This window comes from Malus sylvestris, chromosome 8 (genome assembly GCF_916048215.2).
Source record: "Malus sylvestris chromosome 8, drMalSylv7.2, whole genome shotgun sequence".
In the NCBI taxonomy this organism is placed as follows: domain Eukaryota; kingdom Viridiplantae; phylum Streptophyta; class Magnoliopsida; order Rosales; family Rosaceae; genus Malus; species Malus sylvestris.
Window position 1 is genome coordinate 29,666,858 of NC_062267.1, and position 26,975 is coordinate 29,693,832.

At 40.3% G+C, this 26,975-nt stretch overlaps 4 protein-coding genes and 1 long non-coding RNA gene across 9 annotated transcripts; 1 reads left to right on the forward strand and 4 right to left on the reverse strand.

Moving 5' to 3' along the window:
- Positions 1-793: 793 nt before the first annotated feature.
- LOC126632927 (uncharacterized) lies at positions 794-3,195 on the forward strand. Of its 3 annotated transcripts, none has more exons than XM_050303462.1 (5): positions 809-981; positions 1,526-1,611; positions 1,708-1,760; positions 2,095-2,189; positions 2,846-3,195. In XM_050303462.1, exons 1-5 carry the CDS (start codon positions 901-903, stop codon positions 2,936-2,938), a joined length of 408 nt encoding a protein of 135 aa, XP_050159419.1. In that variant the 5' UTR covers positions 809-900; the 3' UTR covers positions 2,939-3,195. The 3 variants fall into 3 exon arrangements, with proteins under 3 accessions (XP_050159420.1, XP_050159419.1, XP_050159418.1); XM_050303461.1 differs by having other exon boundaries at positions 816-981; positions 1,708-1,768; positions 2,103-2,189; XM_050303463.1 differs by lacking the exon at positions 2,846-3,195 and having other exon boundaries at positions 794-981; positions 1,708-1,955; positions 2,059-2,189.
- A 1,218-nt stretch (positions 3,196-4,413) lies between these two features.
- Positions 4,414-7,327, reverse strand: LOC126632926 (uncharacterized RNA-binding protein C1827.05c-like). 2 transcript variants are annotated; one of them, XM_050303459.1, is made up of 10 exons: positions 7,186-7,327; positions 6,615-6,765; positions 6,412-6,526; positions 6,226-6,281; positions 5,905-5,952; positions 5,719-5,816; positions 5,170-5,239; positions 4,940-5,050; positions 4,718-4,771; positions 4,414-4,639 (listed from the first exon to the last, which is right to left on the reverse strand). In XM_050303459.1, the coding sequence occupies exons 2-10, from the start codon at positions 6,756-6,758 to the stop codon at positions 4,625-4,627; spliced, it is 711 nt and encodes a 236-aa protein (XP_050159416.1). In that variant the 5' UTR covers positions 6,759-6,765; positions 7,186-7,327; the 3' UTR covers positions 4,414-4,624. The 2 variants fall into 2 exon arrangements, with proteins under 2 accessions (XP_050159416.1, XP_050159417.1); XM_050303460.1 differs by having other exon boundaries at positions 6,615-6,762; positions 7,186-7,311.
- A 1,960-nt stretch (positions 7,328-9,287) lies between these two features.
- LOC126632129 (phosphoribosylamine--glycine ligase-like) lies at positions 9,288-12,517 on the reverse strand. Its single transcript, XM_050302370.1, has 4 exons — positions 12,104-12,517; positions 11,536-11,912; positions 10,829-11,359; positions 9,288-9,949 (listed from the first exon to the last, which is right to left on the reverse strand). Exons 1-4 carry the CDS (start codon positions 12,324-12,326, stop codon positions 9,527-9,529), a joined length of 1,554 nt encoding a protein of 517 aa, XP_050158327.1. The 5' UTR covers positions 12,327-12,517; the 3' UTR covers positions 9,288-9,526.
- Positions 12,518-12,956: 439 nt separating this feature from the next.
- On the reverse strand, positions 12,957-25,826 carry LOC126632130 (bifunctional protein FolD 4, chloroplastic-like). Of its 2 annotated transcripts, XM_050302371.1 has the most exons (5): positions 25,489-25,826; positions 25,007-25,332; positions 24,200-24,436; positions 23,957-24,124; positions 12,957-13,539 (listed from the first exon to the last, which is right to left on the reverse strand). In XM_050302371.1, the coding sequence occupies exons 1-5, from the start codon at positions 25,676-25,678 to the stop codon at positions 13,369-13,371; spliced, it is 1,092 nt and encodes a 363-aa protein (XP_050158328.1). In that variant the 5' UTR covers positions 25,679-25,826; the 3' UTR covers positions 12,957-13,368. The 2 variants fall into 2 exon arrangements, with proteins under 2 accessions (XP_050158328.1, XP_050158329.1); XM_050302372.1 differs by lacking the exon at positions 23,957-24,124.
- LOC126632131 (uncharacterized) lies at positions 13,743-23,950 on the reverse strand. The gene is made up of 2 exons (XR_007626583.1): positions 21,589-23,950; positions 13,743-21,493 (listed from the first exon to the last, which is right to left on the reverse strand). It is a non-coding gene; the product is annotated as an uncharacterized LOC126632131 (long non-coding RNA).
- Positions 25,827-26,975: the final 1,149 nt, after the last annotated feature.

Here is a 26,975-nt window from a genome sequence, read left to right on the forward strand (position 1 = left end):
TTTACCAATTTATGTTTGGTTGTTAATTTCTTTTTAATTGCTAGCTAGTAGCTATGTGGGTTGTAATTTTTAGACATTCATTCCAATTCAAGTCTCTTGCAATTTTTAGACATTTATTCCAATTCAAGTCTAACCTTCAACAAAGAGTAATGCGTAGACTAAATTTGCAACACATATGATGTGTCATTAATAAGAAATAAACATGTTAATCAACACTTAAGTAATAATCCAATCATCAACAATCACATCATACAGTTTACAAAATTTGGTTTAAAAATTTGGTATATGCATTAACATTCAAGAAATTAATGGATGTGTATCTCTCTCTCTCTCTCTTTTTTTTTTTTTTCGGGTCAAAGGGGCGAATTTTAGTACCTACAGACAACTAAACACAGGAGGTCCAAAAATAAGTGATACACAACAAAAAACAAAAGGACCCAAAGTTACACAACACAAGGCCTAAAACACTGGTTGGAAAACAAAAACACCACAAACAAAACAACATAGCCTCTTGTCGCCTCCACCGCCTACATAGTGCAACCCCATCAACGCAAAACCAACGCCCATGACCACCGTCAAGCATCCACCTCCCAGAGAAGAAGAAGATGGTGACTCCTACAACTTGCAACAACCACCGAGCTGAACGCAACTAGAATAGGAAAGAAGCCGATAGAGAACCCACCAACGACAGCGCCAATAAATGCAAGCAAGTGGAAGGTGACAAATATACCCTCTTCGTGCTTGCTACATTCGAACACCTTTTGGGCCAATTGGGCCTCTTTAGTCAAATTCTGTTTAGCCCACATTTGGAGATTGGGTTTGTGACAAATATACCCGCCTTTGGAGATGCCTTCATCACCTCAGTGAAAGTCGTCGGAAGTCGGACTGAAAACAGAGCAGATGGCAGCGACGGCGTGTTTCATCATCGTCAGCAGAAACGACATCCCTATTTACGAAGCTGAAGTCGGATCCGCCGCCAAAGTATCATTCTTTCTTTTTCTTCCCTTTCAATTTCTAATTCCAATTGCAATTTTGTTCTGATTTTCCATTGTTTGATTCATTCTGACAATATAATCTCATCAAATTCAATCCAATTTCAATTAATTAAAATGGGTTTCTTCATTTCTTGGCAATCTCTCTGCATCTGCAATGCTCGCTTCAATTTTCTTTATTTTTTGTAATTTTTTTTATTTATTTGATACTAGTGATGTTCTATTTTAAACTAGGTGTGATATCCACACTTTTTGTATTTTTCACACGCTCTTCTAATTTTCGGCTGTCAGATTGGATGAAATGAAGAAAATTAACGGACATAAATGGGTGTGTGAGAAGTAAAAAGGGTGTGTGGATAGCCCACCCCTTAAACTAATCTAAACCGCGGGAGGAGGATTCGAACTCGGGTGCACAGCGGAGCACATCCGCTCTATGCAATGTAGTTAATAATATGTAAATTCATCTAAATATATATGTTTGTACGGCTAAATACTTGGATGGGTAATGGGTGTTGGTTTGACACTTGACACAGAGAGAAGATGCTGCACAGTTGCATCAGTTCATATTACATGCGGCTCTCGACATTGTTCAGGACCTTGCCTGGACTACCAGTGCCATGTGAGCCAGCCACTTTTTCTGTACCCTCCATGCCTTTCTTCTTCCCTTAACTTGTTTATGCGTATGTTATTGATCTTTGTAACATTCTTGGTGCAGGTACTTGAAAGCAATCGATCGCTTTAATGATTTGGTGGTTTCCGTCTATGTTACTGCTGGTCATATCCTTTGTATTTCCAACTCAAATATACGTTTCACCTTCACCTATCTTAGAATTGTATGTGTTCACGGATGTGTTATTTTCTGCGCCAGTTCTTTAGCAACTCCGTCGTTTTTCAAATCAAGAAAGTATCTTTAACTTGTGCTAATGATAAACCTCAGCAGATGGCATAACAACGGTGCCACATGTATGTACTTATGTTGTCTTCAATTTCTGAACATTGCTGTTATTTGTATTTGTTCAACCTGATAGAAGGCTGAGTGAAAGGTCTTCATGTTGTGCTCTGTTAGGTACTGTACAGTTTCGAGTTTGACAGTTTCTTTAACTAGACATACATACACGACTTATGCTACTTCATGACTCTCGTAACGATGATGGAATCAAGAGCTTCTTCCAAGAGGTTCATGAGCTTTACATCAAAGTAAGTCACTACATACCATCAGCCCTTTTATTTAAGTTCATTTTTACACTTCCGTAGGTTCTTGTTGGTTGATGTGTTCTCTGCGGATTCCCTACTGTATGCTTCTAATCTCGTAGTCTTGGGTGGCATGAGGTGAATAGAGGTGAACTATGCGTTCTGTAATTATGAATTGTAGTAAAAAGGCTAGCTCTCCTTAGAAGGTACGTAGTTACATTGCCTACACATGTTTCATTTAGAAGTGCTCATGGTCAGTTGTTAATGCCTAGGAAACCCTTGACTGCGAAACATATTCTCGTTACTGTTCCGAGTATCCTCTGATACCAGCAAATAGAGCCACATGTTTAAAATGAAACTCCTTGTGAGGAAGATCATCTGGTGGTATCTTGGATGAATCGTAGTCGAAGTTAGAGAGTAGAAACTCACTGGCAATATCACATATGCAAAAAGAAAATATGTAAATACAGAGTTTTTGTCTTTCCTTTTATTCTTGCGAATCCAAACAACGATACTAGTTTATGTCAGTTCATGAAATCTTAGAGTTTTGTCTAAACACACTTAATTATTTCATTACACAGTTTCCATTTCGCAATGTTAACTTCCGTTTCATAACAGAAAGGCATTGATCATTGACTCATAAGATGTTTGTGAATTTGCAGACTCTTCTTAATCCCCTCTACGTGCCTGGTTCGCGAATCGCGTCATCACATTTTGATACAAAAGTCCGTGCGCTTGCACGAAAACATCTGTAGGGGCAATGTATGCTGTGGGTACACAAGCTCTTGACTTTTCGCAACGAGGTGCACGAAGCCTGTCCTTTTTGTTTCTTTTTCATGATTCTAGTTCAAGACTGTTGCGTATTATACCACGTGTTATTTGCGATATTAGGATTAAGTCTATCAACATTTCAATGCTAAGGGAGAAGTGCATGAAAGAGAACATTTTAAGTATTAAAACATCCAAGGAAGCAAACCTTAAGGGTGCGTTTGTTGCATCGGATTATTTCAAACTGGACTGGCTTAGCTTGGACTAAACAGGATAAAACAGGGAAGTGTTTGGTGCAGTTTCGGACTAAACTACAGACTAAAATATTTTTAAGAACCACAATATTTTTTTTATTATTTTTAATTCACTTTCAAATTATAAAAATAACAAAATAACTATTATATTATAAAAATATCTTCTGCCATTACATTTTTTTTAGTCGTGCTTCTGCCATTGCCTTCTGGAAGAAAACTGATACCCTTCCTGAAACCCCTTTCTTTCTCTCACAACTTTGTAGAGACACACCTCCCCCTCTTCACTTTCTCTCACATCTTCACTTCTCTTTCTCCCTCTTAGTACAGAAAGTATTGGTGCTCATCCCAGTCGCCGTCGACAAAAGTTTACCCTCTCACAGCCAAGCAAAACGAACAAATCATACAATCAACAGAGCCCATGGCGTGATTTGGATTTTGGAGGTATTGGAACGATTGATGTGCGCCTGATGGAGTGATTGGGTTTCAGAGGCACAACGATTTTGTAAATTTTTTTTTCTGTTTTTTGTTTCGAATTCTGGGGTTGGATGTTTTTGGTTTTTTGATGTGTGAGGCAGTGGGAACAACTACGCAATCTGATTGTGGAAGTGAGGAAGAAGTAAATGAGAGCGGCGAAGTAGGCAGAGACAACGCATGAAGCAACTAAAAAGCGAAAGCGGCAGAGGAAACCGTGATTTATGAGGATGCGGCAGCGGTCCTGGGATGGTCCGGCAAGGTTGTCGAGCAGGGTGAGGAGTCGAGCAGAACGAGGAGTCGAGCAGAACGAGGAGTCAAGCGGGACAATGTGAGAGAAAAGAAGGGTCTTTGCAATCCGGTGGTATTCAAGGGGTCTCACTAAGACTATCTATCGAGCCCCGTAGTCGAGGCGAGTGAGGTTTAATCCCACTAAAGCTAGTCCCTTCCTCTAACAAACATGAGACTACACTAACACCTAGTCCAATCTAGTCCAATCCCACTTAGCAAGGGCAAACAAACACTCCCTAAATTCAGTATCTCCCTGTGTTTTTCTTCCTAAGATTTTGGGTCCGCGGCCACACACAAACACACGCACATACAAGCGATCCACGTGTCTATTTTCCGCTGCCACAACAGAAAGTAGCAGTAACTACTAGGCCAGAGGTAGGACTTTCGCGAATCATAAACGCTTCTAACTACGTAATGCCTAAATCACAGGAAAAAAAACTTGACAATTGCCTCTGAAACTGAAGATGTTCCCATAAACTTGTCGATAAAAAATGCACGATTACATGACATGAAGAGTGATGAAGAGGTCGTGAGAAAAACTACGTTATATTTGTAAAATCTTACAAATAAGATTCAAAACCCAAGACCAATTCTGATATCCAAAAACCGTCTCTTTCCCGGTTTTAGGGGTGGACCAAGACGAGAGCGTGTGCTTCATCATTTAGAAACAGCCTGCCATAGAAGAGACGAGATGAGATGACAACATATGTTTTATCTTCCAGAAAATGGTACAAAGAGAACATGACATACCTTCTTTCGGTCGGTCTTCCTTTTCTTTGGAGCAGGCTCCTCACTATTACCCACCTGCCAGGAACCAAAAACATGTGCAATATTAACAACTAAATCAACCACAAAGAAATGCAGGCACGATGCAATGTCAAGTACCATCGTGAAGAAAACAAAAAACAATTACGAACAACCTTCTAACAGTGAAAAGAATATATACAACTGTAAATAGGACCAGATTCTTACAATTTCTGGGCATTTATAATCAATACCAGCAGCCTCAATTTTCTTTTGACGCTTCAGATCTCTCTTCACAATCTTCCCCATTAACTTCTTGTGCTCTTCCACTGTTCTTTCCTGAAAAATCACCACCCAACAAGGAAAAGGTTAATGAGTTGAAAGTCCTTGCAGGTTTGTTGTGCAATGTCAAATGGGAGAACTTGCTAGAAGTTGCGTTTCATGTCTTCACTGAATACCTTGTCTTGTCTCTTCCGCTCAATTTGAACCCAGTTCACGGGTCTGACTCGGTAGTTGAAACCTTTCCATCTAAAGTCAAACAAGACACCAATGGTGAGCATTTACAGCAACAAAAGTTATCAGTAAGGGGGAACGCAAGAAATTCTCAACCCAGCAACCAACGTACAATTGAACCACTGATCCTTGGCCCTACCTTTTCCCTCCGCTAGTTTGATGAATGATCTATTTTTCATAACATTGAATTTAAACCCTGAAACTTTTTTCCTACAATAAAAGTCCCCCTTAACTTTGCTCGCATCTTTTCCCTCCATTCCTATTTATAGTTTTTCACTGTTCTCAGTTTCAAGTGACACAGAAAACTGAACGTGAAATGATTACCACTTGAGATTCAAAGCACACAGATGAACCAAGTCGTAAGATAAATCTTTTAAAGAACCATTGAACAGCTTAACCACATTAATACACATTAGATTTACTATAAACAAAACTATCTTTGATGCCAAACTAACTCTCATATCATAATAAAAGATAAACAAATAATTACTTACAATTTCGGGTGAACTTTCTGCGGAGGAATAAGATGGACTTGCAACACGTGTTCGAACAACAAATAGTTATGCATAGTGTCAGCTACAACTTTCGCCACCTGCAAACAGGGTAGTGTTAGCACCGCAAAAAAAAAAAAGGAAACATTTGGGAGTTTAGATAATAAATTCCAAGAAATTGAATACAACCTGAGGGTCTTCAAACTCAATGAAGCCAAAATGCTTTGATTTCCCTGTCTATTGAACATAAGATGAAAGAAAAAAAGAGTTAAAAAATGTCAAAAACATAATAATTCCTGTAACTATGATACTGCATACTAAATGAAAGGGATCTTTTATCTGCAATTATTCACAAGTCAGGGAGGAAAGAAGGAGTTGTAGAACTACGTTCAAGAGTGATAAACATTATACTTATCTTCAGTTACAAGGAGCTAAAGATGTTTCAATTGGGAACTTAAAAAATAGGGAAAACATATATATAGTGACACAGTTGTGGTCCAGCAGCCTAACCTTTTTGTTACGCGCAATTCTTAATTTCTTAATCGAACCAAATTGCCCAAAAAATCCTGTGAAAAACATCCAATCAGCAGTTTTAGCAGGTACACAATTACAAACATAGCAATAACCTTGAGCACATATTACAAAACATTTGTTCTTCATTCAAATACATCATATTTGACAATCTCTATTGCACACCTTCCATTTCTTTCTCATAGAAGCCATGAGGTATCCGACCAATGTATAAAACTGTAGCAACATCCTCCGTAGGCTTTTCTTGGGGGAGTTTCCGTGCTGGACCGCCTTCTAATGGCTTAACGCATAAATTCACCACCAAAACAATAAATAACACAACCAAAAGTGAAAGGGAAATAAATAAATAGGATTAAATTAAGCATTACCAAGAAATCAGCAGCGGTAGAAGCAGTAACAATTGCAGTAGCAGGAGGAGCAGCAGCTTCTTTATTTTTGTGAGAAGAAGCTGTTAACTGAGCAGAGGCTTTGCTCAATTGCTTTTTCATCGCCTTTTTCGCCTTGGCCCCCATCTCGCTGCTGCGAATAATGCAATAATCGGATACTAATCTCAAACGAAATGAAATTGAAAATTTTAATTTGGACAAAATTCATATACCAACTACAAGAAATTGACAACATTTACATGAGTGCTGCAAGCACGAAAAAACTCCCAAACAAACTCACGTAATCAAAATCCAATGAATCTAAACGAGCTCCAATTTCTTTTTATCTCGAATTTCCCACCGATTTTCTCAGCAAACAAACAGAAATTTAGGATTCATGAGAGAGCAAGCAAACGTCATAACTTGAAGGAATCCGAGATTACTATTCCGTGATAAAAATTAAAGCACAAAACGTAACAAAAATCACCGCTAATTACAGAACATATATATGTATACGTATATGTACATATATATATATATAGAGAGAGAGAGAGAGAGAGAGAGTAGGGTGTACCTTCACCTGGAGAAAATAGAGCTAGGGTTTTTCTGTGTAAAGAAGAAGACTGGGAGTCTGAAAGTGGAGGAGGAGGGGAAGGAAAGAGGCGGGTTTTAGGTTAAGGTTTTTCTGTTTTATTTTTTTGGTCGACTTCGCTTTCTCAAAGGCCTTGGGCTTGGTCTTGGGCTTGGGTTTCGGCTCGGGCTTTAGGTCACGTTTAAGCAAAGCTGGAAAAATCACACCAAAAGAGGAAGAAGAGCAAGCATATGGTAACTCAGATGGTTAAGGACATTGATTTTTGCATCCGAGATTTCGAGTTTGAATCCTTCTCCCAGTTGTTTAATGAACATTTTCAGTTGTGAGCAAGTTCTCATTGGTGACTACTTTTTTACTTTTAAATAAACGAAAATATGTATGGATACGTGACGATGTCGTGTTGAAAAATATCAATTGAACTGGTTTGTGGACGTGAAAATACATTTTTATCATTTTATTTTAACAAACATTTTGACAAAAATGACATTTTCAATTTGTGCTATACTACTAACCTCTTTGCCACGAGGGTTTAAATATCACAGGAGCTATCTTTCAACAAGTCTCTTGTGGAGCAATTAACTAGTTTGAGCTCTACCGACGCCATGTATTTGCTCCTTAATTATCAAGCCTGAACTAGTCGTAATTTTACTCATAGAATTGAGATTTATGTCATGCATACGGCATTTTGTTATGGTTTTACATTTTCTTTGTGGTGTTATGCATGTGAATAAGTGACAAGCGTGACGAGTACACAAAGAAGAGAATGAATGCGATAAATTAATGATGAGTTCGAGCTCTACCGTCATCATTCCCATTCCATATTGTGATTCAAAATGTCTTAATTTTGAACCTTGGTGACATTTTTTCTCTATGGGCAGTAGTACACTTTTCTTTTAGTTTTGACCCTCATGTCAAGAATGTTTACGAGGAGAGGAGGTCTCGAGTACTTTTCGTGTAACTGTCCAGCTCTCAAACGATTGGCAATATATGATATTCCAGATTTGCGTATACTGAGAGTTGTTGGTCTGTCAATTCCATTGAAGTACTTGGTGATAAAAGATTGTGACAATATCGAAAGCATTGTGATACGTGATGCAAATCTTGTTTCATTCACTTATTCTGGACATAAGATGAACTTGATTATTAGAAATGTACCGCTGCTCGCGGAAGTATCCATTGTGCAGGGGTACACTAAATGTGATTTTCTCGATGTTGCCTTCACCCAACTTGAATCTTGTTCTCAGTTACACATTCTCAAGCTGCTCAAGTATATTCCCTACAACAAGTATCGCGTTTTTTCCTATCTTCTCAAGTCTCAAGCAACTGGAAATTTGTGTTACATATAAAGATTAGTGGCGTCTTCATCAATTAACGTCCTTCATTGAGGCATCTCCTCGCTTGCACAAACTTGTGTTGTTCATGGAACACTCATCTTTTGCTGTTGAAAGAAAAATATTCAAGAGAGCCGAGTGCTCCCATCGTTGCCTCAAGGTTGTGGAAATGCTAAGGTACTATGGTCGCAGAGGTGATGTCAAGTACTTGACAAAGGCTGCTGTCAACTTGGAGGAAATTGGTGTTAGTCCTATCGAGAGTTTATATTACCTTGACACAGACGAAAAGCGGGAAGAATTGGAAAGTGATCGTGCAAGGAAGGATCGTGCTACGAAAGAGCTGAAACAAATAGTGCCATCAACTGTAAAGGTGGTATGCTTGTAGGAAGCAAGAGCTGCAGTGCTCGTATTATAAAGAATTTGTGTTGGTATTTGAATTTTAAGGTTGTCTGGCCGTGAAGGCGAGCACAATAAACAGGTTTCCGTGGCCGAAACACTGATGCTACTTAACAATTGAGGTTTTTAGTGCTTTGTTCCGTGGGCGGAACAAATGTACCTCTTAAAAGACTACAAATTTTGAAACATATGAACATTTCACAGGCATTGCTCTGAGAATTTCGACTGAAAGGAGAAAATAAGCCGTCTTTTTAATTTCAAAGTTGACAAGATGAGGACTTTTAATTCGAGCAAGCGAAAGCACTTATCCTAATTTCACATTCTCTGGTATCGCTTGTACTAGAAACAATATATGACTTGTAACGAAAATACGTACCATATATATAAAATTTGCTCCACTTATGGGATTAAACATGAAGAACATACAATTACATCTCGTTTAGCCAGGATTTTCTAAGTGATGAGAGTTGACAATTGGTAACTTCATAAAACGTAAACGCTACTCGTGAGCCCCGAAAAAGGGCAATGCATAGCCGTTTCTCATAGAATGGCATCACTTTCATACAGCTCCCATTTGAATAGCAATGCTACAATGTTTAACCTCCTGTCACGAACTGTTTCTGAGGAAGAGGAAGGGCTCTCCAGCCAATATCACGGCGGTAGAACCCTCCTGGCCAATTAATTTCTTCAACGCCTTGATATGCCCGGTCGCGTGCCTCTTTGAGATCTATTCCCTTGGCAGTCACCCCAAGGACACGCCCTCCAGCAGCAATGAAATTGCCATCTGAATCCAGTGCAGTTCCCGCATGAAATACCTTAACAGATGGGGCAACAGCTTCTGCTTCATCAAGGTTCCGGATCACACTTCCCTTCTCATATGATCCTGGGTACCCCTTACTTGCCATTACCACCACCATGGCTGACCCAGCCGACCAGTTCAACGACACTTCACTTAGCTGTCCTCTACAAGCTGCAAGTAGAACTTGTGCCAGATCAGACTCCAAGCGAACCATTAAAACCTGTTTATAATTAAAGCCAAACAAGCACCCAGAAATGTTAACATTTTATTCAACACCAACATGATCAAAACAAGACACGACAAATCTCAATTTCCCTGCCTCAAATCAACTACTATACAAGATGCTGACCGACCTTTAAGCACAACATTAAGCTATGACATGAAACCACAAAAAGTAACGGCCACACTCAAGATGTCGAACAGAATTTATTCTAAGGTTTGAGAACAGTGCAAAGAAATGCATGAAAAGGTAACCATATGGTGCACATAACCCACATAACTCATGCCAAGTAGCACTGGGATAGCATAAAGATTAAGGGGAAAAAACAGCGGCTGAACAAGCAATTGAGGTATATAACCCAAACCAGTAACAGTACACTGAAGGTGGACATAAACAGGAAGAAAAAATAAGAACAAAAAATCCATCAAAACTTCAAATACCGCATCCAAACGAAATTGGCCTTTTGCAATCATAGTTTCCTGTCTCACTAAACTCATTTCAGTTAGTTCCATCTTTTTCCTTTTATATTAATAATACATACTCCCATTCCCACACCAGCCTAACATTTATACTAAGATCAATTCAAATTTTCATCAAACTCATTCCACAACCCATTCCTTCAATAAAAAGAAAAGTATTCGGAAAAGAACTGGAGACAGACATAGATGACCTTTCAATTACTGAACCTAAATTGTTGGCTATAAAATTAGCAACAAATTCTTGATAAAGACTTCACAAATGGTAAGAGGAACACGAGGTGCATTAAACAACGATTGTGTGAGAGTTCAAGTAAATCCTAATCCTCCACATTTAAAATCAACGAATAAAATATAAATATATATATATATATATATATATATTAGTGGTCTGTTTACTGACCTGACACTCTGGATCGCCAAAACGCACATTGTACTCTATCAGTTTAGGTAAGCCAGACTTCTTTTCGATCATGAGTCCAGCATATAATACCCCAACAAACTTACAGCCCTCGGCTGACATGCCTTTCACTGTGGGGTAAATGATGGATTTCATGACTAAATCTTCAAGTTCTTTAGTTAGGATGGGAGCAGGTGAGTATGCACCCATTCCACCAGTATTTGGCCCCGTATCGCCATCCCCAACACGTTTATGGTCCTGAGCAGATTCCAGAGGTATAGCATTCTCTCCATCCACCAGCGCAAAGAAAGACGCTTCTTCACCTTCCAGATATTCCTCAACAATGACACGACAACCTGCAGACCCAAAAGAACCTTTTACTAGCATTGCGTCAACTGCATCAAAAGCCTCGTTCAAAGTCATAGCGACAATAACTCCTTTTCCAGCAGCCAATCCATCTGCTTTAACAACAATAGGAACCCCTTGCTCTTGTATATATTGCTTTGCAGCAGACGGGTCTGTAAACGTTTGATACTGCATCAATTAATCAATGCATTAGTTAACTCTTGTTTGTATGAAAGAAAAGGCAAATTCATTTTAACACGGCATTCATTTTTCCCTATCGTTTTCTTGTTCTAATTACAATAATCAAGCAATATTTGAATTAACAACGCTCTTTCGTAACATAATATCAAACGTAATGAACAAACCTTAGCAGTAGGTATTCTGTACTTGTCGCACAAACTCTTCATGAAGTTCTTGGACCCTTCCAAAGCAGCAGCCTCAGATGAAGGGCCGAAAGCATGGATTCCAGCCTTGAGCAAATCATTCACGAGACCAGCAACAAGAGGGGCCTCAGGTCCAACAACGACAAGCCCCACACGCCATTTCTGGCAAAATGATATGACTGCCGAGCTATCAGAGATGTCGATGTCAGAAATACAAGTGGCATCCCCGGAGCTGGATATTCCGGGATTGCCAGGAGCGCAAAAGACGGCGTCACAGGAAGGGGACCGCTTCAATGCGTAGCAAAGAGCGTGCTCCCTTCCCCCTCCACCAATCACCAAAACAACCACCCGGTCTTCTTCTGTGGTATCAACGATTCAACAAGCAAACAAAAAACTAGATCATCATACATATATGCATTCATAATTTCTAAAAAATAAAACACCAAAAATCAGAGAAAATTAACCAAAAAATATGAAAACTTGAAGGAAATAAAATCAAATGAAGTAAATTTAGAGTGGTATTTTTATTTTAATTTTTTGCCGGAATTACCAGGAGCAACAGTAGTGGTTGATTGGGCGCGAAGGGAAAAGGACGGCCGTGATTTGTCAGCACGACAGCTGAGAAGGTTGGAAGGGGGGCCCTTGGGATGGCGGCGAGAGCGGATGAGCTCCACAAAGGAGAGGAAAGGCTTCGGAGAGCAGCGGAGGAAGTGGGTATCGTTGTTGAGCTTGAGAGAGACAGCTCCGGCGAGGTCCAGCGTCGCACAACCCATTATTTCCCACGAATCAGAGAATCTGTCTGGCTGATTTCTCCCTTTTTTGTTCCGAAAATACCCCTGTATTACCCTGATCGGAGATTAAAGTTGGAAGAAAGAAGAAGAGTAAAGGGAGAGGAAGACGAGCACGATGACAAATTGACGATGGGTTTGGGGGGTTTTGAGTATGAGGGTTTAAGGCGCTCTAACTAATTAAAAAAAAAAATATATATATATATATATATATATATATTTTTTATTTTTTTAATAAATGAGATTTTTATTTTCTGGTGGTATAAGTGAATAATTCGGTTAAGCAGTATTATGCTTAGTTTAAATAATATTGTTGTATTAAAAAAATTGAGAACTTTAACAAAAAACTCTTAGTTCTGTTTATTTTAATGAAAAATCATATTTTTACACTAAAAAATTAATTCTAATACCATTCACTTTACCCTTTATTTTATTTTTATCATTAAAACTCAAAGTTTTGAAATCATTTTCATTAGTTTTCCTCTAAAAAAAATTGGTTTGTTAGAAAGTTATAGATAAAGGCATAGGGAAAGTTTAAATTTTTTTTTGTTGGGCATTAATAAAAGCACCCTAAAAACATTAATAATCATCATAGAGAAAAACTTCGGCGAGCGATTCCTTAACTTTACGACTAGATAGAAAAAATTTGAAATAATCACAGATTTCGAAATTTAAGTTCATCTAATGATGATAAATCGAGTGGTGCGTATCTTCACTTTTTACATGAAGATTGCAAACCTTATCTCAACTTTCTATAGAGAGGATGTCTTCCAAGATTTTTCGTATCAGAGGTGAGCCTTGAAAATGGAGTCTCTACTGCATAAACCTCCATACCATAAATACATTAATGCAATCCGGCCAAGAAGCTTTCGCTCGTTTGACCAAAGACAGCTCTCGATTTCAAATGGTGACAGCCGATAAGTACATAAAGGAAATGTTCCGGCGACAGAAAACAACAGTTGCTTAGGATCTGGGTTAAGATGGCTTCTCCAACTGAAACGGGCTCATAACAGTAACTCTGAACGTCTCACTGGAAGTTGTGTATTCGTTTTGATGATGCGAGAATGTTCGAGAGAAGCATCGCTATTGTCATTGGACCCACTCCCCCAGGAACTGGAGTTATTGCCGAAGCAATCTGGCTGGCCTCCTCATAACAAACATCTCCAACCAGACGATAACCTCGAGGGCTCTTTTTATCCTGTAAAAGAAAATACACACAATGAGGTCAATACCTATGACCTTGAATCAGCAACAAACATCAACATGGCATGACAGAATCATCTAATCTCATTTTTTAAAACACCGATTTTCAAAAACCGCTAACAACCAAGTCAGTGCTTCATTTTGTTCACAAATCTTGAAGAAAATCATCCAAAAACATTGCGAAGAGAGAGACAGCGCTTAGTGTAAACACGGAAATTCCTGCGATGAACGAGACAAGAATACGTGTACAAAATAATATTTGTATTAATGATTTAAGGGTTACAATCTCTTCTACAAATTTAGCCTCTGATTCTATCTTTGTAATAGGTAGATTTGATGTTGTTGATCCAAAAGGCCGTCGGGGCTTGATCTTTAGGATGAACGGATGATGAATGATGAACACTTTCTTCAATGACCGTTGGGGCTTGATCTTGAATTAGTGGAAGTTTCTTCAAGGGCCGTTGGGGCTTGATCTTGAAAGGAGAACTTTGACGAAGAACGAAGAGGACTTTCTTCATTCTTCAAGATTTGCTTAAGAGCTTTAGAGTTTCGAGACTTCAAGGCTTTGGTGTGATGTGAATTCTCTTCCAATTTAGGAGTAGAGAGAATGTATGTAAAATCCCCCCTATTGCTTGATGGAGAAGCCTATTTATAGGCTTTGAGAATGAATCACCACCATCCATTTGTTTGGTGAAGTAAGTGGATGTTGTAGGCGGGATGATTGTGTTTTGTAGGTGGGATGAGTGTGTGTTGTAGGTGAGGTGAGTGTATGATGTATGTGAAGTGAGCGTATCATGTAGGTGAAATGAATGGGGGTTATAATTTTAATACAATTGTCAATACTTATTTCATCGAAATTTCAATATCTACAAATGCCCCCACTTCAATGCGCGTTATTTACATGTGCTTTTCACGTGTAAAAGATGCGTTTTGAAGTCCCTTAATGTAGATGTCGATCCAAGGGCCGTTGAGGCTTAATCTTGAATTAAACTGGGAGTTTCTTCAAGTTCCGTTGAGGCTTGTTCTTGAATTTTGTTTGAAATTTCTTCAAGGGTCGTTGAGGCTTAATCTTGGATGAAATTTGGACCACAAGGAGCTTCATGTGGTAGATGATCTTTGGCTTTGGTAATGGATGAATCGGCACGTATTTTGTTGCGCTTGTTGACTTTCCACAGCTTCGATCTTGAACTAGGTTGGAGGGTTTTATGGTTTCCTCCATATGACTTTCCACAAACTTAATTTTGAACTGGATTTGATTTAAGGGTAGTGGACACTTGATCTTGAATCGGACTTGTGATTTCTTCAAGGACCGTTGTGGCTTGATCTTGAGTAGTTTTCAGGGTTTGAACACCTGGCAGACAGGCACGAAGCGGAGGTGATGACTTGTTTCTTTGTTCAATCTTTCTCATTCATATTGAAGAAGGTCAAGGGATAAGGTCAGATGCTGCAAAGAATTTGCTTTGAAAGATCAAGGATGTTCACAGCATTTTCATATAAACCCTAAGTAGTTTGGTTAACGGTATGATCTTCAAGGGTTATCGAGACTTTGCTCTTCGACGACGGTACCAGCGAAAGATTTTTGAAGCTTCTCGAGCTCTTTGATTAGAGCAACGACGGCGGGCTTGGATTTGACTTAGACTCATCCGTCTGGATCATGCAGTTTTACTGACAAGAATGTCCTGCTATAATGATTTGTTCCAGCTCATCGTGCTGCATTCTTCTCTGCTTGTTTCTTTCGCCTAGCAAAAGTGGTGCGCAACTTTTTGCCTTTAAATGGTTTTTCAAAGCATCGCTTTTTCGGCCACTCATCCATGCTTGGCAGCTTCAGTGTAAAGAGCCAACATCATATCAACTGTCATGAAGTATTCGCTGAGGAAATTCAAGACCCGTCAACAATTGAAGATGAGTGCTCGAGAGCAATGCTAGGTAAGCAACCATGCAAAGGTTCCGGGTAATCAGTTCCTGATCGGACGTTTAATTTCAGGTTTCGACTGATTGCTTCATTTCTCCTTGTTCTGCAGACAATAGCAAGGGCAAATGAAAGGATAGGGGAAAAGCATGCTATGAGATATCTTTGTTTTCGACCTTGATGATATGAGATACTTTTGCTTTTGAAGAATTAGCAAATGATCAGCACATGTATTTGTTACACTTGTCTCCACATGCTTCGATGCATCATTTTCACTTGCCTCTGACAGGCATCTGGTATCTTCTTTGGAAACATAAGATGTTGAAACAATGGGTACTTCGAGAGCAGTGCTAGGTGAGCAATCAGGGAAGGGGTTCCAGGCATTCGGTTCCAAATTGGAAGGTTGATTCCAAGTGTCGGCTGATTGCTCTATTTCTCCTTGCCCTGCAGAGAAGAATGAGGACAAAGAAAATGATAGGGAGAAAGTATGCTATGAGATACTCTTGCTTTCAATCCTAGTGATATGAGATACCTTTGCTCTGGTGTGACTTGGTTGAAGAGGTGTTTCCAGGGAGGAAGAAAACTGAGTATGTTGAGAGGTTTAGTTGTAGATGTATTCTTGGCAAGGAAGAAGGGTAATGCGTTTGTATTTTCAGGGAGGAAGAAAACTGAGTATGTTGAAGGGTTTGGTTGCATATGCATTCGGTAAGGAAGAAGAGTCAGGCGTTTTGGATGTGTGCCTTGCTATAGAGGATGAAGGTCGAATTATATAATGCTTTCCCAATAGCAAGTGGCATTGCGGATGCAGCCTTGTCACCCACGCTTGTTGGCCAAAAGTGATGGTAGTTGGAATAATGGATTTCGCACGTTTTCAACTTTGTCAGTGATATTTGACAAAGTTGCACTTGATAGCCGAAAGTTGAGATTGTGTCTAAAAAGTGTTGACAGACTTTACACAGGAAAATCCGGGTTTTGAAATTCGAAGAGTGGTGTCTCTTCGATTTTTTGAACAAGTGGTTGTGTTGCCTCTTCTTTTAAAGAGGTGTCAATTGTATTCAACATGCATATTTTGAAGATTGCCTGTTTCCAGGCTCTCAGTGTCCAGTGTGCAAACTTTGTTTCCAACATAGGACAACGCTTACTTGTTCGAACTCGCCAAGTTGAATCATTGATAGCCAAGGTGGCAGCTTTTAGTCAAGAGATCAGAGCTCAAGCGCGAGAATAAAGAGTTGCATGTGCTTGCAAATAGTTATTCGACGGGCATGAAGAGGAAGCTTGATCAGCTGCTGGACTTCGAAGGTCGAATTCAAAGTGACCATCAAAAGTTTGTGGATGTATTTCAGAGGTACTTTTTGCCTTCATCATGTGAAGTTCGACCAAATATTGAGGCTCCGAATAATCTATCTTCAGTGCCTCCCTTTTCTAGGGTTCCGCCGAGTACTAAGGCTTCAAGTACTGAGGCTTCACATAAGTGACATTTGTGAAGGCTCCCTCTTTTTTTCTTTTGCTTTTCTTTTCCTTTTTTTTTACGCACTTGTAATTTCTTAGAGATATCAATGGACATGCTTTATTTTATTCAGTGTGTTGTGCTAAATACAAATAAAAAGTATATCTCACTAAGGTGTGTTACTTCCCTTTTTTCATTTTTTTTTTTAATGCAATGGTGTCTGATGCACCATCCTCCCCCTCATTTTCTACTTCTCAATTATGCTGTTGCCACCACTTTTTTCCTTTTCCTTTCTTGACTTGCTAACAGTAGCTTGCACCTTCCTTTTTGTGTGTGTGTACATGTTCTGATGATGAGTATGGTACATTGACACTGCTGGATCCCTTGGTGGGTGCTTGAATTTGCATAGGATATCATTCCTCTTTAGAAAAAATGTGAGCTCCACCTTTGAATTGGCATGCGTGAACTCACGTCAAATGTGTTGATGGGTTACTTTTGAACATGTGTCTTTGTCCTGCAGCTTAATTCCACCTACAACCCTTCACATGGTGCCGAGCACTATTCCTGAAATCTTCGTATTATTATTATTATTATTTTTTTGTTGGCCAAAACCTTCCTTTTCTGTTTTATATATCCCCACAGGGCGTAGGAAGAAATGCAGAGGAGCTTGGAGCAGTAGGAGGCTAGACACGAAGTAAGGAGGCAAGTAGGTGTGAGTTAACAAACTTTGGTTTTGTTAATCACATTCACATGTAGCAGTAGAGGAAAGCAGATGTGAGTTGACAAATTTTGGTCTTGCTAATCACATTCACAGGCAGCAACAAAGGCAAGCAGATGTGAGTTGACAAACTTAGGTTTTGTTAATCACATTCACAAGCAGCAGCAGCCATGGCAGAGGTGCAGAAGCAGCTGGAGCTTGAGGTAGAATGTAAGGCGTCGAGCTTCACAACCGGCTAGTCGTTTGACGGCGGTTACTGAAGTTCTTCGCCAAGGAGCGAGTACTTGAAACCGATATCGTCATTAGGAGTGTCGCAGAAGAGGAAGTCGGGGCCGAGAGCGCAGCCTAACTTGCTCCGGGTGTGCGCACTATGTGCAGCAGGTCAGGTTTGGTGGAGAGGACGGCGTCGCAGAATGACGAGTTCGAGGTAGTGCATATCGTCGATGAGGATAAGGATTTGGGGATGCAATGTCGTACAAAGCCAGAGAATCACAATACTAGCAGTGGCATCAACAAAGAAAAGCACCGTCGTCGTTGCGCCTTCGCCGTCATCAACGCCTTGCAACCTGTGATGTCCGTTAAAGATTCCTTCCAAGACATGGCGATGACCCTAGCATCATTCTACCGCTGCACCAACTTCTCTGAACCGTTGCAACATGTCCAAGCTGCTCAATTCTGTAAGGAAAACATAGCTCCGAAGCTGACGACGGTAGTGGCACCATTGTGATGAGGCACCTGGAGTTGCGAAGCTTGGAAGGCAACCACATAATCTCATTTGTCAAGAGCCCGGAGACGAAAGATTGCTACTTCACCATTGTGCTAATTCGAGCTGGATGGTGATGCGGCAGTGAGGGAGTGGTGCTGGTATGTTGAAAACGGTAGAAAGCCTTAAACGTGGTCAAGCTCGGGGACAGCTGATATGTTTTTTTTTTCAAAAAAAAAAATGCTAGAAGAAGCAGCCTGAGAAAACATAATCACCAATTCGGCAGATTTCCACCGGTGAACGAACCCCTCCATGCCCAACAATTGACAAACTCTGAAGCGGAATTGTAGTCTTCTCTTTGCCTACTGCGCTGCTAGACTCAACAAGCCCTATCAGAGGTGGCAAAACACCTTCAGAAACAAGCCAATCCAGATTCTGTAAGTGAGCAAATTACAATCACAGTCTTCTCTCGCTCTTCCCGCCAGGTGCTCTTTATGCTCCATAACTTTATTAGCATCGGGTCTGGTTTTCACCGACGGAAGACTCGGCATCGAAGGGATGGATGGCACAAACGACGTCGAGCAGAACAACGAGGAAGTGACTGGGGCAGGTGTCGTAGATGCATCAACGATGACGTCTGTTTCAAGTACCCGCTCCCTAACAAAGAAACTTCAATAACTACCGTCAAACGACTAGCCGGTTGTGAAGCTCGACACCTTACATTCTGCCTCAAGCTGCAGCTGCTTCTGCACCTCCGCCGTGGCTGTTGTTGCTTGTGAATGTGATTAACAAAACCAAAGTTTGTCAACTCACACATACTTGCCTCCTTGCTCCGTGCCTAGCCTCCTACTGCTCCAAGTTCTTCTGCATTTCTCCCTACGTTCTGTCGGGATATATAGAACATAAAGGGTAGGAGTTGGCCGACAAAAAAAAAAAAAAATTAATACGAAGATTTCAGGAATAGTGCACGGCACCATGTGAAGGGTTGTAGGTGGGATTAAGCTGCAGGACAAAGGCACATGTTCAAAAGTGATCCATCAACACATTTGACGTGAGTTCACGCATGCCAATTCAAAGGTGGAGCTCACATTTTTTCTAAAGAGGAATGATATCCTATGTAAATTCAAGCACCCACCAATGGATCCAGCAGTGTCAATATGTCATACTCATCATCAGAACAGGTACACACACACAAAAAAGAAGGTGCAAGCTACTGTTAGCAAGTTAAGAAAGTAAACGGAAAAAAATAGTGGCAACAGCATAATTGACAAGTAGAAAATGAGGGGGAGGATGGTGCATCAGACACCATTGCATTAAAAAAAAAAGAATGAAAAAAAGGAAGTAACACACCTTAGTGAGATATACGTTTTATTTGTATTTAGCACAACATACTGAATAAAATAAAACATGTCCATTGATATCTCTAAGAAATTACAAGTGCATAAAAAAAATAAAAAAGGGAAAAGAAAAGCAAAAGAAAAAAAAAAGGAGTCTTCACAAATGTCACTTATGTGAAGCTTCAGTACTTGAAGCCTTAGTACTCGGCGGAACCCTATAAGAGGGAGGCACTGAAGATAGATTATTCGAAGTCTCAATGCTTGGTCGAACTCCAGATGACGAAGGCAAAAAGTGCCTCTGGAATACATCCACAAACTTTCAATGGTCACTTTGAATTTGACCTTCGAAGTCCTTCAGCTGATCAAGGTTCTTCTTCATGCCCGTTGAATAACTATTTGCAAGCACATGCAACTCTCTATTCTAACGCTTAAGCTATTTGATCTCTTGACTAAGAGCTGCCACCTCGGCTATCTATGATTCAACTTGGCGAGTTCGAACAAGTAAGAGTTGGCCCAAGTTGGAAACAGAGTTCGCACACTGGACATTGAGAGCCTGGGAATCTTGAATAGCTAACTCATCGGACCGTCGTGAAAGTATCATATTATCTCTAGGAGTGATGAGGTTCCTAGCTACAACCGTAGCCGTTATTGCATCCCTCATCACAGAGTCTTCAACTGTAAGAGGACCATTAGAAGATAAGAATGACGAGCACCATATATTATCCTGACGCAGGGCACTTGTGTCACTGCTGAGACTCAAATCTAAGCAAATGTTAGACGGGTTAGCCATTTTCAAAAAATGTTAAAAGAAAAAGGTTGGATAGAGTAAAAGCTCAGAAATACACCGGAGACGATTTTCACGAGCAGGCAATCTTCAAAATGTGCATGTTGAATACAATTGACACCTCTTTAAAAGAAGAGGCAACACAACCACTTGTTCAAAAAATCGAAGAGACATCACTCTTCGAATTTCAAAACCCGAATTTTCCTGCGTAAAGTCCGTCAACACTTTTCAGACGCAATCTCAGCTTTCGGCTATCACGTGCAACTTTGTCAAATATCACTGACAAAGTTAAAAATGTGCGAAGTCCATTATTCCAACTACCACCACTTTTGGCCGACAAGCGTGGGTGACAAGGCTGCATCCACATTGCTACTTGCTATTAGGAAAACATTATATAATTCAACCTTCATCCTCTATAGCAAGGCACACATCCAAAACGCTTGACTCTTCTTCCTTGCCGAATGCATCTGCAACCAAACCCTTCAACATACTCAGTTTTCTTCCTCCCTAAAAATACAAACGTCTGACCTTTCTTCCTTGCCAAGAATACATCTGCAACTAAACCTCTCAACATACTCATTTTTCTTCCTCCGTGGAAACACCTCTTCAACCAAGTCACACCAGAGCAAATGTATCTCATATCACTAGGATTGAAAGCAAGAGTATCTCATATCATGTTTTCTCCCTATCATTTTCTTTGTCCTCGTTCTTCTCTGCAGGGCAAGGAAAAAGAAAGCAATCAGCCGGCACTTGGAATCAACCTTCCAATTTGGAACCGAATGCCTGAAACCCCTTCCCTGATTGCTCACCTAGCACTGCTCTCGAAGTACCCATTGTTTCAACATTTAATGCTTCCAGAGAAGATACCATATGCCTGTCAGAGGCAAGTAAAAATGATGCATCGAAGCATGTGGAGACAAATGCAACAAATACATGTACTGATCATCCGCTACTTCTTCAAAAGCAAAAGTATCTCATATCATCAGGGTCGAAAGCAAAGGTACCTCATATCATGTTTTTCCCCTATCCTTTCATTTGCCCTTGCTCTTGCCTGCAGAACAAGGAGAAAGGAAGCAATCAGTCGAAACCTGAAATTCAACGTCCGATCAGGAAGTGATTGCCCGGAACCTTTGCATGGTTGCTTACCTAGCATTACTCTCGAGTGCTCATCTTTAACTGTCGACGGGTTTTGAATTTCCTCAGCGAATACTTCAGGACAGTTGATATGATGTTGGCTCTTTACACTGAAGCTACCAAGCATGGATGAGTGGCCGAAAAGTGATGCTCTGAATGACCATTTAAAGGCAAAGGGTTGCGCACCACTTCTGCTAGGCGAAAGAAACTAGCAGAGAAGAATGCAGCCCGATGAGCTGGAACAAATCATTATGGCAGGACACCCTTCTCGGCAAAACTGCATAATCCAGACGGAGGAGTCTAAGTCAAATCCAAGCCCGCCGTCGTTGCTCTAATCAAAGAGCTCGAGAAGCTTCAACAGCCTTTCGCTGGTACCGTCGCCGAAGAGCAAAGTCTCGACAACCCTTGAGGATCATACCATTAACCAAACTACTCAGGGTTCATATGAAAATGATGTGAACATCCTTGATCTTTCAAAGCAAATTCTTTGCAGTATCTGACCTTATCCCCTGACCTTCTTCAATATGAATGAGAAAGATTGAACAAAGAAACAGGCCATCACCTCTGCCTCGTGCCTGCCTGCCAGGTGTTCAAACCCTGAAAACTACTCAAGATCAAGCCCTTGAAGAAATCACAAGTCTGATTCAAGATCAAGTGTCCATCACCCTTGAATCAAATCCAGTTCAAGATTAAGTCTGTGGAAAGTCCTTCGGAGAAACCATAAAACTTTCCAACCTAGTTCAAGATCAAAGTTGTGGAAAGTCAACAAGCACAACAAAATACGTGTCGATTCATCCATTACCAAAGCCAAAGATCATCTACCACAAGAAGCTCCTTGTGGTCCAAATTTCATCCAAGATTAAGCATCGACAGCCCTTGAAGAAATTTCTAACAAAATTCAAGAACAAGCCTCAACGGCACTTGAAGAAACTCTCAGTCCAATTCAAGATTAAGCTTCAACGGCCCTTGGATTGACATCTACATTAAGCAACTTCAAAACGCATCTTTTACACATGACAAGCACATGTAAACAACACGCCTTGAAGTTGGGGCATTTGTAGATATTGAAATTTTAGTGAAATAAGTATTGACAATTGTATTAAAATTACAACCCCCATTCATTTCACCTACATGATACGCTCACTTCACATACATCATACACTCACCTCATCTACAACACACACTCATCCCACCTACAGCATCCACTTACTTTACGAAACAAATGGATAGTGGTGATTCATTCTTAAAGCCTATAAATAGGCTTCTCCATCAAACAATAGGAATGATTTTTACATATATTCTCTCTACTCTCAAATTGGAAGAGAATTCACATCACACCAAAGCCTTGAAGCCTCAAAACTCTAAAGCTCTCAAACAAATCCTGAAGAATCAATAAAGTCCTCTTTGTTCTTCATCAAAGTCCTCCTTTCAAGATCAAGCCCCAACGGCCCTTGAAGAAACTTCCACTAATTCAAGATCAAATCCCAACGGCCCTTGAAGAAAATGTTCATCATTCATCATCCGTTCATCCTAAAGATCAAGCCCTGACGACCCTTTGGATCAACAACATCAAATCTACCCATTACAAAGATAAAATCAGAGGCTAAATTTGTAGAAGATATTGTAACCCTTAAATCATTAATACAAATATTATTTTGTACACGTGTTCTTGTCTCGTTCATCGCAGGAATTTCCGTGTTTACAAATTTAGCCTCTGATTCTATCTTTGTAATGGGTAGATTTGATGTTGTTGATCCAAAAGGCCGTCGGGGCTTGATCTTTAGGATGAACGGATGATGAATGATGAACACTTTCTTCAAGGGCCGTCGGGGCTTGATCTTGAATTAGTAGAAGTTTCTTCAAAGGTCGTTGGGGCTTGATCTTGAAGGAGGACTTTGACGAAGAACGAATAGGGCTTTCTTGATTCTTCAGGATTTGCTTGAGAGCTTTAGAGTTTTGAGGCTTAAAGGCTTTGGTGTGATGTGAATTCTCTTCCAATTTGGGAGTAGAGAGAATGTATGTAAAATCCTCCATATTGTTTGATGGAGAAGCCTATTTATAGGCTTTAAGAATGAATCACCACCATCCATTTGTTTGGTGAAGTAAGTGGATGTTGTAGGTGGGATGAGTGTGTGTTGTAGGTGAGGTGAGCGTATGATGTATGTGAAGTGAGTGTATAATGTAGGTGAAATGAATGGGAGTTGTAATTTTAATACAATTATCAATACTTATTTCACCAAAATTTCAATATCTACACTAAGGAAATGAATTGTCTAAAGCATTCTAAGAATCAGCCAAAAACTTTGGAGAGAGAGATGATGCGCTTAAGGAATAATTGGCAAAGCACGATAGAACGGCATATCAATGAAGCCTTCCTCACCTCGACTGGATTGATTCCGACATCGATAATTACTGCACCGGGTTTGATCCAGCTACCCCTCACCATATTTGGTTGCCCTACAGCTGAGATTATAATATCCGCTTGTCTTGCGATCTCCTCAGGATTCTTGGTTCGGGAATGGACTATACTGATTGTTGCATCTTCCCTCTTTCAACATTTAGATATCAAGTTAGCTCAAGAAGATGAACAAATAACTTACTACCGAGGCAAATGAAATGTCACCTGTAGCAATAAAGCAGCTGGCGTCCCAACAATATTGCTCCGGCCAATTACAACAGCTCTCTTTCCCTTGATAGGGATGCCATACCTATGCAACAACTCTATGCATCCTTTTGGCGTGCAAGGAACAAACAAGGGGTCCCTACCACGCATGGCAAGACGACCAATATTTAGCGGGTGAAACCCATCCACATCTTTCTCAATGCTAACGGCATTTAAGATGTTTTGCTCGTTCATATGCTGGTAGCATACAGATGAAAACAGTTAGATTCAGTTAGTCATAAATCATAGCTGAACAAATGCAGTTCTAGTAATTTTGAAAATTCATCTACAGTTCAATGGTCACGAAAAGTGATAAAGAAGCCCACATACATCCAGTATGGCAAATGGCATGAATCTTAACGTTTTAGTGACGAAATGAGGACAAAGGAAGGCAAGATCCATGGGGCAACCAAACATGCCCTTATCCAAAAGCTTGGATACGATGAAATCCTGAAGGAAATACTGAAAATTGAATAGGCCCTGAAACCGACTAAGCAAAACAACCTAGAGTTGCATCATATGGAACCAACAAAGTATCCATCGACAACAGTTAACGGAGTCAATCATTCTCAAGAAACTAAAACACCCACCTACATGACCAGCAGTTCTTTTCTAAACGAGGATATTGGCGAAATCGAATAAACTAAGAGCTTGAAATTATGCAAAACTAGTGATTTGACTTCAAAACATTAGAATAACTTGTTATTTATATTACGACTGCAACATGATTTCACAAATGGAAAGCAAAATTGGAATTTAGAAGCATACAGAAGGCCGGGGTAGTTGCACAAGGATGCCATGAACTGAAGGATCATCATTGAATCTCGCGACAGAGTTTAGTACTTCTCGTTCAGATGAATCCTCAGGCAAGCGCACTTCGAAGGATTTAATCCCCACGGACTCGCAAGCCTTCTTCTTGTTGCGGACATAAGTGGCAGAGTCCTTCCTGTCCCCAACAAGAATAACTGCCAAACCCGGAACAATGCCAATCGCATCCTTCATCTTTGACACTTCGGCATTGATCTCATCTCTGATTTGCTTCGCAACGCCTTTTCCATCGATCACTGCTGCCGATGCTTCAGTAGCCAACGAAGCTGCAAAATGGATCAATCAAAATTAAAGTAGTACAGAAAAATTCAAGAAATTCAGGAAATTGCTTTTATAATTTTGCAAAGGGGTTTATTCATAGCCCTTCACATGTTCGATGACAAACTCTAATTTGCTATGTAGGAGAGGGAAGAGAGGCTTACCGGTGGCTGACGGAGACGGCGAAGAAGAAGCCGAGGAGGAGTGAAGGGAGAGGCGTCTGGGGGAGGTAGGGCTTATGAGGGGGCGAAGGAAAACGGCGCCGTGGTTGCGGTGGAAGCGGGGGTTCCGTCTGAAGCGGAGGAGGCGAGGGGTGGTGGAGGAGGAACAGTCTGTGAATATCATCGACGCCATCGGATGTTTTATCAGACAACGACAAGAAGAAGACGGGAGTTTTCGGTACGTTATGATCAAACTTCAAAAACCCAAAAAGGTTTTAGGAACAAAGACAAAAAATCCTTTCGGGGTTTTTGAAGAGAATAAACATATTTACCAAATACAATTAGGGTGCGTTTGTTGCACCGGACTGTCTCAGACTGGACTAACTGCAGGGACTAAGCTGGACTGGCTTAGACTAGACTAAGCTGGACTAACTTAGTGAAGCGTTTGATGCAGTGTCAGAACTAAGGAACAGACTAACAACAAATTCTAATATTATATTATTTAATTTATATCTATTAATATTTTATATTATTTAATAAATATTTAGTAATATTTTATTATTACTTCCGTCTATTTTCTCATTCTAGAATCATCATTCCATTCTCAATTGTTTTCCGTTCTTCCTCTCTCCTCTGTCTTCTTAAATTTTCTCCGCCCCTTTCCCTTCTTCCCCTCTCCTCTGTCTTCCTAAAATTTCTCCGCCCCTTTCCCTCTGTTTTCTTCCTAATTTTTCTTCATCCCTCTTCCTCTTTTTCTTCGTCCCTCTCCCTCTTCATCTCCATCTTCTTCTTCCTTTTGTTCTCTGTTCATCTCCCTCTTTTCTTCCTTTTGTTCTCCATTCATCTCCTTCTTTTCTTCCTAATTTTTCTAAGAACCAATTGGTGAATCAAAACCCGATCAGAATCTGGGTCATCTGGGTATTTATGGGTCTGCTTCTCCGGCATCAATGGCAAAGGTCTGCGAAAAAGGAGTCAGGACTTGGTGCATGTGTGATTAGAGCGACTGTTATGCATTTCATATGCACAACGATTTTGTAATTTATTTTTTTTGTTGTTTTTTTGTTTAGAAATTTGGATTTGGATATGATTTGGAAAATGGAAAAACTGCAAAATTTTGCCTAAAATTTTTCCTTTTTGTTTTGAATTTTGCTGGATATGGGTTGAAAAATGGTAGATGAGAGGGGCGAAGTAGGGAGTTGGTGGATGGGAAGGGTGATGCGAGGAGGGCGTAGCGGAGAGGAGTGGGCTTAGCAGTTCGGCCGATGAGGGTGAGGAAGACGACGATGAGGGAGCACGGCAAGGACGACGTTGAGGGAAGACGCAGAGATGAGGACGAGGGAAGACAGGACGAAGGGAAATCTCTCGGTTTGCTCTGGGCTTACGAATCCGCCCAATTTTGGGGTTGCTCGTTAAGAACGGCTAAGGAGGTACTTAGTCCACGCGAGTCCGGGTTAAGCTCATTAAAGCTAATCCGGATGCACACCAAACGT